The sequence below is a fragment of the Carya illinoinensis genome, chromosome 8, assembly GCF_018687715.1.
Source record: "Carya illinoinensis cultivar Pawnee chromosome 8, C.illinoinensisPawnee_v1, whole genome shotgun sequence".
Classification (NCBI taxonomy): Eukaryota; Viridiplantae; Streptophyta; class Magnoliopsida; order Fagales; family Juglandaceae; genus Carya; species Carya illinoinensis.
This window is the reverse complement of record NC_056759.1, coordinates 12,922,558-12,942,350: the sequence shown is the minus strand read 5'-3', so window position 1 is coordinate 12,942,350 and position 19,793 is coordinate 12,922,558. Positions and strand designations below refer to the sequence as shown.

The window sequence follows — 19,793 nt, the reverse complement described above, 5'->3', positions numbered from 1 at the left end:
CTAAAAATGTCACATTAAGACATCTTAAGACCTATCTTAGAGAGTCAAATAAGACAAGATTGGATGGTGAGTGTTTGCATGTGAGATGTGCTGCATATATTTTGAATTTAATTTTCATTGATGATTTAAAAGATCTTGATAACTCAATTGCCTGAGTTAGAATTGCTGTGAGATTTGTGAGATCTTCTCGTGCTAGATTTGAGAAATTCAAGGTTGCTGTGAAGTCTGCAGGCATAACATCCAAATATGGCCTTTGTAGTTATGTTCCTACAAGATGGAACTCAACCTTCTTTATGCTAGAAGCGGCTCTAGAATATAAATCAGCCTTTGCATTATTAGGTAATGAAGATATTCAATATGTCAGATCTTTTGATGAGCATAGGGGATTTGAGAAGCCTATTGATGATGATTGAGACAATGTTGCTACTTTTGTAGATTTTTTGAGACTTTTCTTAAAGGTCACAGTGAGGCTATATGATTCTTTGTACTCTACATCCTCTCATTTATATAAGCAAATATGTAGAGTAATAAAAGAAATAGATGACATGTATGTGAGTGACCATATTAGGATGCATGAGATGGCATTGATGATGAGGGTGAAGTATGACAAGTATCAGAGAGATTTCAATAGAGCTAATATATTTGTTATATGTAGTTGTTGCCTTAACTCCCAGTATAAGAATGATAACATGGTATATCGATTGGGAATTACGCACAAGAATGCATGGCCAAGCTTAAAGCAACAACGGTTAAGGAAACCCTTACTAAATTATTTGATAAGTTTACCGTGTTTAAAAGTAGTAATATTCTAGCACCTACACCTACCCCCCAACTCACCCCCCCTCCCTCCTTAAAAAGTCAAGGCTGAGAAAATGTGTATGTTGGAGTGGGGTGAGAGGTTGTAGCAAAACCATGTAGTCCATCATTCTACAGTGGCTACATCAGAGGTAGACAGATACTTGGCAGCAAATCTTTACCCATTCACATGAGGCTTTGATATATTAGTTCGGTAAAAGACCAATGCCATGAAATATTCCCGTCCTTAGAGAGATAACCTGCAGTATTTTGGTCATTCCTATTAGCACCATAGCCTCAGAGTCGGCCTTTAGCACTAGAGAGCGCGTATTAGATCCGTTCCAGAGTTTATTATTACCAATGTGGAGAGATTGATTTGCACGCAGAATTGGATTAAGAGGACCCCAATTCATGCTATAAATGTTCTTCTTGACTTTGAGGAGGCCGACAAGAAGAAGGGTAGTGATCAGCCTGAATCTAATAATCATAGATTTCATTTTATTATTTTAATTTATTTATATTTATTTAATCAGTATTAATTTCAAATTTAATTGTTGTAGTGATACAAGAGACGACGTCTACTTCCACTACAATACAACTTCGTGTGTGTTGGACCCACCATTGTCATTTGCTATTGGTTTGTACAATTTGTCCCTTAATTATTTTTTATATTTATATAACTTTTTGTATCTAATTATTTTTCATGTATTCTTTTTACCTTTTGTAATCTCACTATCATATGTCCAATCGTAATCCCAAGGACCCAATGATCTATTTTCATCTTGATCCCAATGATCCAATCTCATCTTGGTTAGTAATTTTAACGCTTGTAATTTTTACATTTTTTATATATGTTTGTATTTTTAATTTTTGTTTCTTATTTATAATTCTAATTTTTTTTCCTATTAAATTATTAATATTTCAAGTTTAATGATCTCACAATTTCACATCAATCAACACAACTCATTGACTTTTCCACCACCATGGCCAATCTAAAATTATTTTCCAATGTCAAACAGTCAAAGTCAATATTCTGATGAAATGTTACTCCTTTGTTAATTCACTTAATTGTAATGTTGCTACAATAGTACAATTTGTATTTTAGATGATTTTTTAATTTTGTAATAGCTTAGTTATGATTATTAGTTAATATTTGCAACCTAGTATTATATAATTTCTATTATTCTAAATTATTATTTTTATTTGTATTCTTTTTCTTAGTTAATTATGGGCACAAAATGGCCCAAAAATAGGTTTTGGGCTAGTTTTTAGCCTATTACATGTGTTTCTAGACCATTTTGGACCAAGAAATGTGCTCTGGGCCAATGGCACATTTATCCAACCAAGGAGCGAACAAATGGGGTGTTTGGCCCGCACCTCAGTTCTAGGACTAGGTACCTCGCCCTCGTCTGCAGGGGTGGGTTTCGAGGGTAAAACCACCACCCCCCGCCCATGCAAGGGTCGAGGGCGGGGAGGGAGCTACCCCCCTCCGTAGGTTGCGGGTAACACCCTTATCACAATAAATTAATTGGAAAGAAAAAGTACTCACAAACTATTTACAGGAAAATTAGCAAAGAAAAACAAACAACAGGAGTTAGTTTGGTAAGTTGAGTAACTGATATCAAATTTAAGGAAAATGAAAGCACGCAAGACTTTTGTCAAAGTGAGTTTATTATAAACTTGAATTGTACCTATATGTGATACAAGATCTTAGTGTTAAGGTTTATGTTAAGGAAGTTCAAGATTATCCTTCACCCGTTGTAGATTTTTCTACACAATCTGGTGCTACATCATCTTCTAAATTATCGACTATTGCTCAACTGTTGGATTCATTAGAATTATGAATTTTTGTAATGATTTAGTAGACGTTAGCGCACAATTGTAAGCTAAGTTAGCTCCTATTTTTCTCCACCTTTTGCTCCATTCTATTATACTGTAAATCTATCAATTCAATTCAATACACAGTGTTTTGGTAAGTTGGCCAAACACATTACAAACATATTTTCTAACTTGGTATCAGAGAGGAATAGTTCACGCTACTTTTCTTTCCATGATTTGCTTCCACATAATGTCTTCCTCCTCATCCTCAAATGATGTCAATACCAACAACCCTACTCATCTCTCCTACAGCTTACCACTAGCAACCATTAAACTTGATGGACCAAATTATTTAGTCTAGCAATCTTAATTTCTGCCATTCCTTAACAGTAATGATCTTCTATGGTTCATGGAAGGCTCTAATCTTGTCCCTGGGAAGACTAATGCTAACAATTCCCCCAATCCATCTTATAAAACCTGGTATAAGATAGATCAAGCTCTGCTTGGAATTATCGTATCCTCAATTAGTCCAAACATTGTTGCATCAATGTATGGTTTAAACACATCTAAACAAGTGTGGAGTGCTCTTAAAACCAAGTTTTCAGCCAATCACATTCTCGTATTGCTCATATGAAACGTTAGTTTTTGACTATCACACAAGGTTCAAGAACCTTTTCTACATATCTAGAAGGTGCTAAGTTCATTGCAGACCAACTTGCAGCAGCAGGAAAATCCATTGATGATCAAGATTTAATCTCGTTCATCCTTGGAGGTCTCAACCAGGAGTTCAATCCTTTTATAACTTCTTTTAACTTTGCTTCCAGGGATAAAGACTTTTGCTTTGAAGATTTCAATGTTGAACTGCTTAGCCATGAAGCACTTCTGGACACACAACGCTCGGCAGTGGTGCCCAACACTACTTTTGCCTTTGCTGCAAGTAAGAAGTCCTCATTTCCACCAAAGAAGAAACCACTTGTTTCTGCTGCTCGTCAAAGCAACTCTCAGCAAGGCCATTCATTGGGATAGCTTGCTGTGCGCCAACATTCAACTCAAGTCCTTATTGGTACATGCCTTACATGTAAAATCTGTGGTCGAACAGGTCATACTACTATCACAGGTTTGATTTTGCATACCAAGGACATCATCCTCCCTCTGAACTTGTAGCAATGGTGGTTGAATTGAATGCACAATTTGAATACCAAGTATGGTATGCAAATAGTGGAGCTAATGCTCATATTAACATTTGATGATTAGAATCTCTCTCAGCAACTACCTTTCAATGGAGGAGAAACTGTTACTGTAGGAAATGGTACACGTTTGTTAATTAAAAGCACTAGATCCACCTCCTTACAAATAGGCAACACCAAATCTCGTTTATCAAATATCCTATACTGTCCATATGCCTCTGCTAATATTTTATCCATTAATAAGTTTTGTTTAGAAAATAATTGTTACTTTATACTTACTAGATCTAATTTTACTGTGAAGGAGAACCAAACAGGTCAAACTCTACTGCACTAGTGAGTTGAAAATGGTCTTTATCCCATTGCTGGAAACTTAATTCTCCCTCACAAAATTAATGGTCTAGCAGCCACCATTGGAGAGAAGACCTCTGCTGAGCATTGGCATTACCAACTTGGACATCCTTCACAGGCAGTTTTCCAATCTCTTATGCATTCCAATTGCATTTCCCTTTCACCAACAGCAAATAAATCAAACTTCTGTTCTGCTTGTCGTCTTGGCGAAAGCAAGCAAATGCCTTTTTCATATTCTACTCGACAGTCTACTAATCCTTTGGTTTTAGTACATTCAGACATTTGGACATCACCAGTAGCATCTATTAGTGGTTGTTGTTATTATGTTCTGTTTGTAGATGATTTTTCAAGATTTTCATGGATTTATCCCTTACATGATAAATCTAAAGTGTTTCCTACTTTTCTTAAATTTAAGGCTCATGCTGAAAATTTATTCTCCTACTCAATCAAACAATTTAAGACTAATCATGGAGGAGAATTTTTATCTAAAAAATTTACGAACCTTTTATCAAAATCAGGGATATATCATCAGTTAACCTATCTGCATACCTCTCAGCAAAATGGAATAGCTGAGAGGAAACATCGTCACATTTAAGAACTTGGCTGAATGATGTTAACACAATCACATCTTAAACAAAATTTTTGGGTTGATGCTTTCCAAACGACAATGTACTTAATTAATAGACTACCTACAAAATCGTAGTCCATTTGAGGTTTTAAATGGTGAAGCTCCTACTTACTTTGAAATAAGGATCTTTGATTGCTCATGCTATCCTTTGTTAAGGCCTTATCAACCTCATAAACTTGCATATTGTAGTAAACATTATGTCTTCCTGGGTTATTCCAATATTCGAAAAGGCTATTGTTGTCTGGACTCAGAGTCCAATCAGTTTTATATCTCTAGAAGTGTGCTCTTTGATGAAACAACATTTCCTCAAAGGATAAAGATTAGGATTCACTTAGTTCGAGTAGTGCTCTACCACCTGGTAATTTCAAATACTTGGACGATGCAGTATTATCTAGTAACTTATTGACTAACATTCTTAATGCAGCATCCACCACAACCTCTAGTCCCATTCCAAGTCCAACCATGACTGGTAACGTCTTAGATACTTTGCCTACTGAAATTCCTATATCTCCTGCACATAGACCCTTCACCTCAATAGACCACCCTGCCATTGACTCTCCCATACACAAAGCTCCTCATTTAGACCTTCTACCCTACGATGTCTAGCAAGCCATCCAAATACACCAACCATCAGATAGTCCAAATCCTACGTCTATATCTCATATGCTCACACGATCAAAAACTGGTCACTCCAAGCCAAAACAATTTCTTGGCTATAAGGTCTTATTCACCACTCGCCATCCATTAAAATTATTTTCTAGTGTTTTTAATGAGTAGGAACCTACTTCATATAGTAAACCAATCCCAAATCTAAATTAGAGAGCAGCAATGGGCAAAGAATTTGATGTACTGATGGCCAATGGGACTTGGTCTCTTTGTCCTCACCCATCAAACCATATCATATTATGAGAAATAAATGGGTCTATAAGATCAAGAGAACACCTAGTGGCAGAATTGATAGGTACAAGGCAAGATTGGTGGCTAAGGGCTTTGATTAGCGTAGTGGCATAGACTACCATGAGACGTTCTCTCCAGTTATCAAGCCTTCAACCATTCGACTGGTTCTATCCTTGGCTGTCACATTTAATTGGCCTATTAAGCAATTGGATGTCTTTAATACCTTTTTACATAGTTTCTTAGATGAAGAGGTATATACGGAGCAAGCACAAGGATTTATTGATGATTCCAAACCAAATTTTGTTTACATATTGCATAAATCATTGTGTGGAACAAGCCCCTTGGGCTTGGTTTAGGAGACTATCTCAACATCTACTTGACATTGGTTTTAAAGAATCTGAAGTTGATTATAGCTTGTTCACGTTAGAGACATGCAACTTTAAATTGTCTGTCCTAATCTAGTAGATGACATTATTGTCATTGGATTTAGCTATTCAAAAATTGAGGATTTTATATCTGGTTTGCAATCCTCCTTTCATGTTCGACATCATGGAAATCTCTCAGATTTTCTAGGAATCCAAGCTGCTTTTGATCAAGAAGGCTTACATATAAGGTAGTCGAAATATATTTCTGATTTACTTGAAAAAACTCATATGATTGGTGCTCGGCCCCTTACCTCACCTACTGTTTCTGGTTCAAAACTTTCAGCTCATGATGGTGAACTCTTAACTGATCCCATTGAATATAAGTAGGTCGTTGGTGTGCTTCAGTATTGTACTCTCACTAGACCCAATATCAGCTATGCAATCAATCAATTATGCAAATTTATGCATAATCCATGAGAGCCTCACTAGGGTGCTGTTAAATGAGTTCTTCATTATCTAAAAGGTTTTGTTAATTATGGCCTGCATTATACACCTTCCTTTACTGCCTTGAATGTTTTTTGCGATTCTGACTGGGCTAGCAATCTAGATGATTGCAAGTCTACCAGTGGCCATGGTGTTTTCATTGGCCAAAATCTTATATCATGGAGTGCAAAGAAACATAATGTTGTGTCTAAATATAGTACAAAGGTAGAATATAGCTCTATGGCCCTTGCTAAAGCTGAATTATATTGGCTCCAAATGTTATTTTATTATCTTGGAGTTTCTATACGATTGCCTCTGGTATTATAGTGTGATAACATTGGAACAATTTCTCTTGCTTCCAATCCGGTGTTTCATATCTGCACCAAGCATGTGGAAGTCGATTATAATTTCATTCACGAAAAGGTTGTAAATAAAGATATTCTAGTGCATCATATCTCAACACAAGATCAGTTAGCTAATGTTTTCACTAAAGGCCAAACTTCAGTCAGATTTACTTTCTTACAATCCCGATTGATGGTGTTCATTAATTTGCAGGGGTGTTAAGGTTTCTAGTAAGGAATTTCAAGATCATCCTTCAAGATTTTTCTCCACAATCTGGTGCTACATTATCTACTGAATTATCGACTATTACTCAACCGTTGGACTAATTTGAATTAAGAATTTTTGTGATGATTTAGTAGACATTGGTGTACAATTGTAAGCTAAGTTAACTTCTATTTTTTCTCCACCTTTTGCTCCATTCTGTTATACTATAAATCTATAGATTCAATTCAATACACAGTGTTTTGGTAAGTTGGCCAAACACATTACAAACATATTTTCTAACTCTTAGTTACCATTTGGAAGTTTAACAAAGCTATTAACAGTAAATGTAATAGATGTGAGAAGAGAAAAGGAACTGACCATGTGGTCAATAGCCCTAGTGTCAATGACTCAATGTATAGAACTTTTAGGTAAGGTAGTATTGGTAAGGAAAGAATGATGAACTATTTGTGAATTGGAAAATCTAGTTTGAAGAATTTTGGGCATAAGTAGTTGACAAGCAGATACTTGAAAGATTGGAAAAAGATAGATAAAGTTGTGTTGAAGTCTCTGTTGAACTATTGTTAGTAGAAGATTCATTATCACTATCAAAATTTAGCAAGTTGAGAAGTTGTTTGCATTGTTCATTTTTTTTTTTTTTCTTGATAGGAAAAATACACTTTCATTCATAATCAAACATCATTACAACTGTAAATCAGTCCATAGGACTTGTTGAACACTAGTGGGAACAAACTCCCACCATACACTTATTCACTAACATTTATTGAAAACCTTGCTAGTCTATGTGCTGATTCATTTGCTTCCCTATTGATATACACAAAAGAACAATTTGGAACTCTACTCCGCATCTACTTGATATTTGCTACCATGTTCCCATACATAGAGTTGGACATATCAAATTTTGTTAGCTCTTGAACTAAAATCAAGGAATCAATTTCAATGCTTAAAGACTGCAGACCAAGAGGAATGCAGAATTGCAAACCTTTTAGTATAGCAATTAGTTCGATCTCGAAAGGCTCCATCACTGCTGCTTCTTTTTTACTCAGCCATTAGCACCTTTCCTTCCCAATCGCTTAAAATAAGACCTACCCTTGCACTTCCATCAGCATGAAAAACTACAGCATCCACATTGAGCTTTGTCATTCCTTGTGGAGGTAATTGCCCTTTTGTCATTCTCTGAATACTACTATTATTAAGGCCTTTCACTCCCTTGTAAATCTTGTGTAAACAAACAGCATGATTGACAACCTCGTCTGGTTTAAATTGCTTTTCTTCAAACACCCATTAATTCCTTCTATACTAGCATGCCCAAGCAATCATAAACAAACTTCAAACTTTCCAACTCATCTTGACAATGACTCCCTTGCATTGTTCTTGAATGAAAGGAATTTGTGAAAACTCATTGATTGCCTTTAGTGTAACAACTTGATTTGCAACAGAGCCTCTCTTTTCTTTGAACTTGCACCTCGATGGATAACCATGCAACTTGTAACACTTATCCACAGTATGCACAATTAGGCCACAATGCATGCAAACAGGTTTGTCTTTTCTATGAGAAAAAGTTGTGTTCTTGTTACAGTATTAGAACCAAGAGTAAATCATGTATGAGAAAGTAAAGTTGTATTCTCTACAATTGTCAAGGGTATAGAACGAATTTCCCATTGCCTTTCCTCACGGGTAATCAAGGAAAAGACTTTGTTCAAAGGTGGTAGTGGATATTGCAAAATTATTTGAGCAAGCACATGTTCAGAAGTATCATTAAGTCCCATCAAGAACTTCATCACATGCTCTTGTTGATGGGGTTCTGCAATATTTTGCATAGCCACACGTACATGTTTGCGGTGCCTGATCTATGCTAAGTTCATCCCATAACGAGTTGAGTATAATAGGAACTTATAGATTGTTGGTCTTGAACAAGAGAAGCGAGATCTGACTTCAATTGATAGATGTGTGCCCCATTTTTTTGAGAAAATCGCTCTTTTAGATCATACTGAATTGCTTTTACACTACTGATGAAATTTATACTAGACGCAATTTCCTTGGAGACAGAATTCAACAACCAAGAAGCCACCATATCATTACAGCATGTCAAGTACGGATATAGACGATCAGCTTCAGGTGGTGGAGGCAATGCTCCATTTATAAAGCCATCATGCTTGTTCTTGGCATTCAAGGCCATCAACATAGAACGTTTTCACGAATAATAATTGTCACAAGGCAAAAGTTGCGTGACAAGAATGGTGCCTGGATTATCACCATTATGAAGAAAGTAAGGAGTAGATGAATCCTCACAGGGATTCGAAATTGAAGCGGACAAAACCACCATATTTAGAGAAAGAAAGGAAACAAGAAAGAAAGAAAGAAAGAAGATGTGCAGTAGTAGAGCTTATTTCTCCGATACCATATCAGAAAATGAGAAAAATTGAAACAGAGGACTTGAAATGAATTAATTCCATTTAATGAATTTACATAGTAAGTGGGTCTATATATATACAATGAAGGAACTATCTAATTTGGAATTTACAATACCACAGTTAGTTACAAGTAATTTACACAAATTCTAACAATTTGCTCTCCATCATCTCTTTTTCTGCATGCATACAGAACCAAATTGAAGTGACTAGTATGACGATCAAATTAGGTTAATCAGGCGATAACGACCCAACTAAGGAATTTTAATTATACATGATTTAGAAATGTACTCTTGCTGGACCATTTTCAGTGCACTTTCATCGTGCTCAAAGACTGTTCAGCAGTTACTTGTTAAAATTATGGAAAATCCCTTTGAAATAATAGTATTGTAAGAATTGGGTTGATTTGGGTGCTTACGCATGTTAGCTTGTGGTACACTCAAGATGTATGTTAACTTGTGCATACATGAAAGCAGGATTTGGAGATTTTTGACTATATTCCAAATAAGATTGTGACAGCTTGGAGTAGTGTGATTGCTAGGTGTGGTCGTTGCATGTGGTTGGCCTACCGAAGCCACATGGAGGTTTTGAAGTGTAGCAATCTAGTGAGATTGTTAAAATTGGATTATTTCTTTATCCTCTTTTCTTGAGGGCTCATGTATAGCTTGTTCTCTAATGAATTGTGTCTTTGATGCATTCCTGCATAATACCGTGTGGTGATGAATACTTTTCCTTCACTTCCCCTTAACTGGTTTTCCTGTAAGTAAATTGAAGGAGATAGATAATGAGCAACAGCTTTGCTAGTCCTCTTTTCTTCTATAAAAACAATTCAATTGAAGCTCTATTCGCCCTCTCTTCTTCTTATTCTTCTCCTTCGTGTTATTCTTCTCCTTCATCCCTTCTTCACCTTTTAGGATTCAACTTCCCAAGCCACCGACTATATCTTCATCTTCATCTTTGATTTAGAATATCCTATTGTAATGTGGCAATATATGTTGATTTTGTAAAAGCCCGGATTGGTGATCCGCACCTTAAGTAATATTGGGTGATAGCAAAGTTCTTAATCATCTTAGCATCGCTTGCAGCCTTGCACATGCTCTTTTCCATGTTAAATGTGGGGGTGATTTCTTGCATTCAATTTAATTGGTCTAGGATTTAGCTAAGGCTTAACCCTTTTGTCTATGGGGCTATTTGGCATACACAAGTGCTCTGATTGAATCTAGATGATCTCCAACTTTAGGCTCAATGTTTTTTCATAAACATCTATATATCATTTATCTAGAAAAGTGATGCATATAAATATATATATATATGCTGGTAAGTATCAAACTTGAAATTTGGAAGTCTCATGAGCAATTAATTGCATTTGAAATGAGTGGGATATATAAATAAACACAATATATATTTATATGCACAATAATTTATTAGGAAAATGATACACGCACACTCCTTTTTACAACTTTTTTTATAGAATTATATTTTAAATTAGTGACACTTTTATAAAATAACTTATAAAAGTAATATCACTTTTTCTAAATATTCTCATTGTGAAATATAATTATATAAAGGATGTTGTAAAAAATTGTGTATATCGTTACTCAATTTAATATATAAAAACTCTTGAATGTAAGAGGCTATACTTGTTTGCTAATGTATGTTCTATTTGATTGAGTGTGTCTTATCTGTTCTCTAAATTTTTTGAAAACCAAAATGGTATTTATTGATACTAATCTCTACAAGAGAGATTCAATACAACGAGGAGTAGACGCCAAGTCAATAATAACATCTGAAATAGTCAATGCATCTTTACCAAGAACATGAGCTATTGTGTTCAGGTCTCTTTTAACATGATTGACAGACCAGCTAGTAAATTTAGAAAGCAACAATTTAATATCAGAGATTAGCATTCCTTTGTTGTTCCAAATGTCTTCATTGCCTTTGATAGCATTGATAACCTGCAAAGCATCCCCTTCAAGAATGAATTTCTGAAATGCAAGTTCATTGCCAAACTTAGTAGCCTGGAGTGCTGCAAACCTTTCTACTAAAAAGGGTCCTGGGAACAAGGATTTGTTCATCCTCATAGTTTCCATAACATCACCCTTCCAATCCCTAATAATTACTTCAACCCCAACTTTGCACTAGTTTTTATCAACCGCAGCATCCCGATTGATTTTGTAGACGTCCCTTGGAAGAGCCTTCAATGTGATGTTGTTGATAGTTAAAGGTGCATTCTGTTTAGTAGGCTTCTGATGGATGTGTTTGAGGTCTTGCAGCTTCTGAGATGTCCATTTTAGAAGTGTATTTGGATGTGTAAAGACTTTCTAAAGCACTTTGTTTCTTCTCTTCCATAGTCTCCAAGTCACTATTGCAAACTCCTCCAAATATTCATTGTCCAAAGATCTTAGCAGAGAAAAGAAAGTATCTTTAAAACTTCGAGAGGTGATGCTGCATTTCTAAAGTGGCCTTAAACATTGACCCCAAACATCTCTTGCCAATGCACACTCCCACAAAGCATGTTCTATTGTTTCCTGCTCTTGAAAGCATATGGGACACTTTGGATGAAGTCACATTTAGGCACCAAATGTGTGCTCTGCCAAATGACTATGGAAGTAATAGACTTGCAACTAGAATAGGTGGGTCACAACAAAGTAGTTGGATTCAAGGTTGGTTCTTCAATTAAAAACTCGAAAATAAAGTTCCAACCTTTTATCAAAAATAACCCAAAAATACTCTTGTCAGAACACTAACTAGGTTGTTAAAAAGATTTCATTATGTAGAAAAGTGACTAGGCACAAACAAAATAATATATATATTCCTCAAAAATCCAACTCAAGCCGAGGGGATGTCACTTGGTTTTATGGGCTTTTGAGTGACCAGAGAAGCTCCACTAAGATAATGCCCCATCTCGGCCTGGGTTCGTGATACTCATACACCCCACATAAAATCCAAATAATCATTTTATTAATGTGTCCATCATGGTCTTCCCTAAGGACCATACACACCCTCTGGTTCCTTTCACCACACCACGATTAATGACCATACGTGTGACTTCATAACAAACGATAGACAGTCTCTCGCCTAACACATTCGTGGTCGATCATCCTCTTCTAGCTTCCACCAACAGAGGTAATGACATCAACACAAGAGCATTATCGTCTTGCCCGAGCTCGTTGTCGCTTGACAACAACCCAAGAGATGTCACTCAGATTTATGCGCTCTCAAGTGACCAAAGGATCTTCACCGAGATAATGCCCCATGTCAACTTGTGGTAGTGATATGCACACACCAACAAAATTGTTTGACACAATAATAATAATAATAATAATAATAATAATAATCCAATAGTTTTACAAACATTAATTTACACAAAGACCAAAGTGCAATTACAAGAATATCAATGTCAAGTATCAAATACAAAGCATCAATTAATACATGAACAATAGAGATAATGCATCTGTAGCTTTTTTTTTTTATCTCCCACTTTTGTATTCCATTGTAAAATCGAAATCCAATAATTTTGAGATCAATTTTTGTTGAAAAGGAGTTCGTACTCACTGTTCTAATAGGTTCTTAGGGTCCTGCTGGTCTGTTCTCACCTTAAACTGATGACCCAACAAATAATGCCTCCACTTTTGAATATCCAAAACGAATGCTAATAATTCTTTTTTATAAATGGATAGAAATAGATTATCTCCCTTAATTTCTTGACTAAGATAGGCCAAGGGCCTTCCATCTTGCATTAATACTGCTCCAAGCCCATTCCCTGATGCATCACATTCCACAACAAACACTTTAGAAAAATCAAGAAACCCTAACACAGGGGGAGTAACCAAATTAGCAGCCTTGAGAGCTGTAAATGCTTGACTTGCTTCTTCTGTCCAGATAAAAGAATTCTTCTTGAGAAGAGAAGTGAGAGGTGCTACAAAGCTCCCATATCCCTTCACAAACTTTCTATAGTACCCTGTAAGTCCTAGAAAACCCCTTAAGGCCTTAGGAGTTTTAGGAGTTAGCCACTCAATCATGGCTGAAATCTTCATGGGATCTGACTTCCTTAGAGATAATGTGGCCAAGGTACTCCACCCCTTGGCACTTGAATGTACACTTTTTAGCTTTAGCATACAATTGATGTTGTTGCAATACTGTCAGAACAGTCTTCAAATGACTCACATGATCTCCCACTGTCTTGATATAGATAAGAATGTTGTCAAAACAAACCAATAAAAATTTTCATAAATAAGGTCTGAATATTCCATTCATCAACCCTTGAAATGTAGATGGTACTTTGGTAAGCCCAAAAGTCATCACCAAAAATTCTTAGTGCCACTCGCGAGTACAAAAGGCAGTTTTGGGTACATCCTCAGGCTTTATCCTGATTTGATGATACTCCAATCGCAAGGCAAGGTTAGTAAATACTACAGCACCATATAATTTATCTAACATCTCATCTATATTAGGGATAGGGTACTTATCTTTAATGGTGTCTTTGTTTAGAGCCCGATAATCAACGCACATGATCTAACTCCCATCTACCTTCTTTACCAAGAGAAATTGTGAGGAATAAGGGCTTTGACTATGCTGGATAACCCCTACTTTACGAATCTCTTGGACCAACTTCTCAATTTCCTCCTTTTGATAATATCGGTATCTATAGGGCCTTACACATGTGGGTTTGGATGCTTCTTGAATCTAGATACAATGATCATGACTCCAGGACGGTGGAAGTCCAATTGGTTCAGAAAATACTTTTTGGAAACAGTCCAAGATAGCTTCTATGGTAGGATGAACTGGTACCCTTCCCCTGGAGGTGACTGCCTCTACTAACTATAGCCAAATTCCCTTACCCTCCACCAAGGTTGCTTTTCTGATTTTTAGGTCCTCCTTCAATGGATTCTCTGGTGGTTTCAAACCCTGTCACAATAACTGCTTCCCTTTGACAAAAAACCTCATGCTAAGATCTGCAAAATTCCACTGAATAGTCCCCAAACTCCTGCCTTTCCATCAAAAAGAGGACTAGTGTTCAACTTCATGTTGGTGTTACTTGACAATCCTTCCCCAGAATTTAATCTAGAAGAATTATGCACCAAGTTATCATAACTAGCTGCTAAGTTGCTGATTTGTTGTAAAACTGTTTCCGTTCAAGCACATTGTCTTTCTTGATGCTTCCTTAAGAAGGAAGTCACCCCCCTTAACGAGGTCATCACCTCCGCTAATTGAGCATTCCGAGTTGCTTTAGCCACGTAGTAGGAATTAGGCTCTGAGACCAATCAGTTATGATAACCAGGGATTCTTTTGTGGCAATTCAAGAAGCCAGAGACGTCCACAATCCACACAAGGATAAATTAGGCTAAAAAGTTGAATTTCATTCATCACTAGATTACAATAAATAGACACTACTAGATAACTTCCTTCCTAAATGCACAGACAAGTGCAAACCCATTAACACCACTAACCCATTACTTACAAAACAGCCCAAGGCCCATTTAAACATAAAATAGAAACACAACTGCCACAATTAACATAAAACTACTCAAATACCCTTACAATTTAAAGAAAATCCCTTTATGACGTAGCCAGAACACTTCTCTTCACGACTTAGGTTCATTACACAAGTCCCACCACGAGACCAAGCCACTATCATATTTTGCATTCAACTATGCTTTGGTTGTGGGGTGCTATCAAGTTGTAAGATATTATATCAAAGTGGGGTGGACGTTTAAAGGGAAATTAAATAGGTGACTTTGAGAGCCTTTCTTGTGTGTGTGTGTGTGTGTGTGTGTGTGTGTGTGTGGGATTGTCCCACATCAACTAGTAGTGATCTTGCAGGTGGCTTTATATTGAGAAAGGCACCCTCTTTTTACAAGCACTTTTGTGGGATGAGTTCTATCTTGATTGGTATCAAAGCCAAATGATTTGTTAGTGTTGCTAGTCCCTACTAGCAAGTGTCCCCCGAAGTGGATATGGGTCCATTGCAAGGGATCCCCGAGGGAGGAAGGGATTGTCCGACATCACTAATAGTGATCTTGCTAGTGGCTTTATATTGAGAAAGGCACCCACTCATTCACAGGCACTTTTGACATATATATATATACACACACACACACACACAAGTGTTACAATTTGAATGTTAAAGACATACAAGTTGTATGGGATATTATACATGAACTATTTATGGTATATATAATGTATCTATGCATTATACATGTTTCATAAAAGGCCCATTTGTTATGTAGCTGTTGGAGAGGATTAAATTGTGTCATTTTGAACATGATTTTCAGGTTGTGGACTTTGTAGAAGAATTTCTTTCCTAATTGTTTGAATTTTTGTTTACAAGAAAATGATTATTTGGACGTCGCTAAGAAAGAAAATAGATGAGAAAGTTTAGAAATCAAAGGTGAATGAGACTTGGAGATTGAAGGGAATGCCTCTGATGCTAAAGTCAGTAAAGATAATGGAGATCCCTCCAGCGATTCATTCATATGGGTCTCATAGTCATATTTGGATGATATAAATAGAGCTCACAATGCTTCATGCTGTCTCGTGATCCTCACCAATTATTTGAAATTCAAGCTTTCGAGATATTGGGGCTTAGCTTATCTTGAATAAGTTGATAGCCCTTTTCCTAAAGCTCTCGGTCAGTTGTTCCTTCGGTGCTAGCTAGTATATGCTTGGATTGGACTTGGCCTTGGATTAATAAGGTTATCGGGCTGTGCTACGGTGCAAGCCTATGATACAACCCAATAGACCCCTAGAAGAGGATTAAACTCCTTCCAGTCACTTTGTGAAGTCTCATCAGGCGCAGCATGATGGGACCTGTAAATAAGTTCCTTCAATGCTAGTTATTATATTCTTAGAGTGGAGTAGGCCTTCAACTAACTAGGTTATTAGGCTGTGCTATGGTCCAAGCCATGTTACGACCCAGCCGGCCCTCGGAAGGGGACTAAACCCCTTCCAGTTACCCCACAAAGTCCCAACACGTGTAACATGATGGGACTTGTAATCATGGCATTGCTTTGTTATTTGGGTTTTTCATCATTTTATGCTCCAATGTCAGGATGTCGTTTCATTTCTGCACCCTTTTGCATATCCCACTTACCAGTTACGGTTATTTATCATCTTCATGAATCCCCTTTTTTCCACTCTTTCTCTTTGGTACTCTCCCTCCTTTTTTGAGCACTCTGCTTCCATGCATTGTCTCTCAATCTTGCTTGCAAATCCATGGCTTCCTCTAAAGGTTACCCTTTGTCCTTTTTCTCATCGAGTCGGGTCTTCACGACCCTGCAACCCTCCTCCTCACTTGGAAAAGGTGCTTGTTAGCTCTACTATTGGAGGGGGGCCTACTCCTAACTTGATTTTTTAGGGCCATCAATGGTCCTCCACCATCTCCCATCGCAAATTGGACTCCGCGAGGGACATCTTCAACATCCCAAATTTGATGGTTCTCAGTTTGCCTAACTAGCATGGTGGAGCCATCAACGTGAGAGATTTGGAAGTTTATGTTACCTTGTACTTGGCTATGTTCATGATGGCACTTCGTTTGCCCTTTGTGTGACCCGTTCATGACATGTTAGACGTCTTAGATCTTTCTTTGGCTCTACTTGTGCCCAATGCTTGGCAGATTCTAATGGCTTACTGCATTCTCCAGCGGCAAGTGTTGGAGCCCATGGGTGATAACTAGCCTAACCTTACAACTCATGAATTTCTTTCTTTGCACAGTTTTAGATTCTTGGAAGGGAATCTTTGTAGCATTAGGGTTGACAACAAATTGGTTCAATTGGAGCACAAATATTCCCATGCCAATGATTGGTAAAGGAAATGTTTCTTTGTATCTAGGGATGGTTGGGAGTTTCCTATTGATGAAGCCACGAATCATGAATTCCCCATTAGGGATTCATGGTCCCTAGATCCCAATAAGTGTGCTTTTGAGCTCATTCTTTCTACTAAGAGGAGACTCGCATCTAGTTGGTACAATATTGGGTAGACAAGAATAGTAATTCTACCAAATCATATATCATTTTTACACCTTCTAATATTGATAGATTTCTTATGGTACCTAGTAGGGCACATGTTCTTGGTCTTGAATTCTCACCCCGTCTTTGGCAAGCAGTTTAAAAAGGGGGTCACCACCAACAGCTGGGAGCAAGAAAAAGAAGAGAGTTCATTTGGGAGTAAAGCCTTCAAAAGAATCTAATTCCACTAGAGGTGGGCCCTCACCACCACCTTTGGGGTCTCCACTAGAGTGGCTAAGAGGACCCTGGTCGCCCTCAAGTACCCACAAGCAACTCTTTTGACGAGCTCATGGCCTAAGCTGAGGCTGATCTAGAGTTGGTGCTAGAGCTTGAGTTAGCCTTGTCTCTAAATGTCCCTTCTTAGGTAGCTCTATAGACTTCCTAGCACATTACGGCCCTAGAAGATGACCTTAACTTGGATGAGGGTGACATCATTGCGATCTTGAACCCATACTTCCTAAATGTGCCCCATATCGTATAAAGCAATTTTTCTCCTTCTTTAGATGGCTTTAGGGAATCTTTACTAGTTGAAGATCTAGCTCTCTTGGGCTACTATAGTTATATCTAGCTCGCTTATCCCCTCAACTGTCTCGGGCAAGATCATTCCCAAGATGCCTTTTGTCTTTCCTATGCTATCCCCCGCCAATAGAAGTAGGGTGTCAATACCTTTCTTGCCCTTTAGTATCTCTCCTGTGGGGGGTGGTCAACCCTCTTTAACCTTTCTGGTGGACAGCCCTTTCACCGGTCCTCCTTAAGAATCACATGCTCAAGAGAGTGACACAGTGATCCCTCCTGGTAAGACAATAGGAACATCTACTCAAGTGAATACAAGCACTCCACCTCCTATCTCCTCTAATCCTTCTATAGTTTTGACTATGTCTATCCAAGACACTACTACCCCGAAAGGCTTTGCTAGTGTGTCTTGTAGAGGCCCTGATTTTCATAACTCGTTGGGCTCTTACCTAGGTGGTTTCTCTCGGCCTTCATGTTCACACTAGGAAGAGGTTTTTCATTCCATTGTTCGTAACCTTCAAAGCATCCTTTCAATGGTTAGTTCCTTTGTCTTAAAGTTCTTATTTTCCTTACCCAGCTGCCATTAACTTGGTTGGGTTCTCAGGGAGTTGATCAATTGGCAGCTGCATTGGTTGAGGATTGCTTGGAGTTGGCGAAGGAGAACCAATCCATGCAATCTTTCATCGGCAGTGCTGATAGTATTGTCGTCACTACATGAGCTAAGAAGGAAAGAGTGGTTGAAGAATTATCGCAAGCTGGATCATACTCTTGTAAACTTGAGGATAAGGTTGCCTCCTTGCACGGTCAAGTTGATTCACTTAGATATGAGGTGGCAAGCTCCTTAGAAGAAGCCAGCTGATACCAACACGAAGCAGAGGCCATTGGAGCTAAACGAGACAGTTTGGCTACTCGCCTTAATCAAATGGAGAGAGAGATTAAGGAACTTAAGAAAGTGAAAGCTGATTACGCTGCTCGCCTACTGAACTTAGAATAAGGACTTTGGGAAATAAATACCCGACTAAGTATGGCCAAGGGGGAGAAAGCCAAGGCGGAATAGGATCTGGGAACAATGAAAAAAAGAACCTAAGGAACATGATCGCCATTACTTATAGCTGAAACAGATCTTGGAGTCCCACAAAAACTAGTTGTTTGGATCAGAATCGAAGGTGACCATGTTGAACGTCGAGTTAGCTCATTCTCAAAGTGAGGTTGCAGCATTCTTCCTCAACCGATTGTCGCCTACATCATTCAAGCCTGAGCTTGGGGTCTTGGGTTCAAGCATGAGAGCAAATAGTTGCAAGAATTCCTGCTTAATCATCCTAAGGTAGATCTTGGCACCTTGAACTGGAAGTCAATCTAAGCCAGTTTCTCTGCTTATCATGTTTTTGATTCCCTGGGGAGAGATACCATGTTGGACGCCTTTCCTCCTCTTGGCCGTTTGTGAGAAAAGCTTTTACTTTTTGTGTTTTGATGAGATACTTGTGAAAAATGTGTATATTATATGATAGATTTAAATGTGTATGTTCTAAACAACTATCTTGATCTTAGCTATCTCCAAAAAGAAAATGTGTATGTCCGAAATGAGAGAAAAAGTCATTCTCGACCCACTATAACGATCTGAGCCTCGATGGGTGTAGTCTGGAGCCCCTTGCGTGATCCGTTGGGCTTTGCGTACGTCCATGGCAGTGAATAAAAAATAAATACTAAGAATGTAAAAAAGAGATAGACATACATATTTAAGTGGTTTGGCATAAATTCTATGTCCACGGGAATTTTAT

At 37.6% G+C, this 19,793-nt stretch overlaps 1 protein-coding gene across 1 annotated transcript; it reads left to right on the top strand.

The window, feature by feature from the left end:
- Positions 1-3,022: 3,022 nt before the first annotated feature.
- Positions 3,023-3,639, top strand: LOC122274422. Its single transcript, XM_043083462.1, has 2 exons — positions 3,023-3,167; positions 3,275-3,639. Exons 1-2 carry the CDS (start codon positions 3,023-3,025, stop codon positions 3,637-3,639), a joined length of 510 nt encoding a protein of 169 aa, XP_042939396.1.
- Positions 3,640-19,793: the final 16,154 nt, after the last annotated feature.

Excerpts from the sequence above, each read along its gene's own strand:
- LOC122274422 (XM_043083462.1), top strand. The coding sequence starts at position 3,023 with ATGGAAGGCTCTAATCTTGTCCCTGGGAAGACTAATGCTAACAATTCC. Across the intron at positions 3,168-3,274 it reads CATTGTTGCATCAATGTATG|GTTCAAGAACCTTTTCTACA; the intron begins GTTTAAACACAT and ends CTATCACACAAG.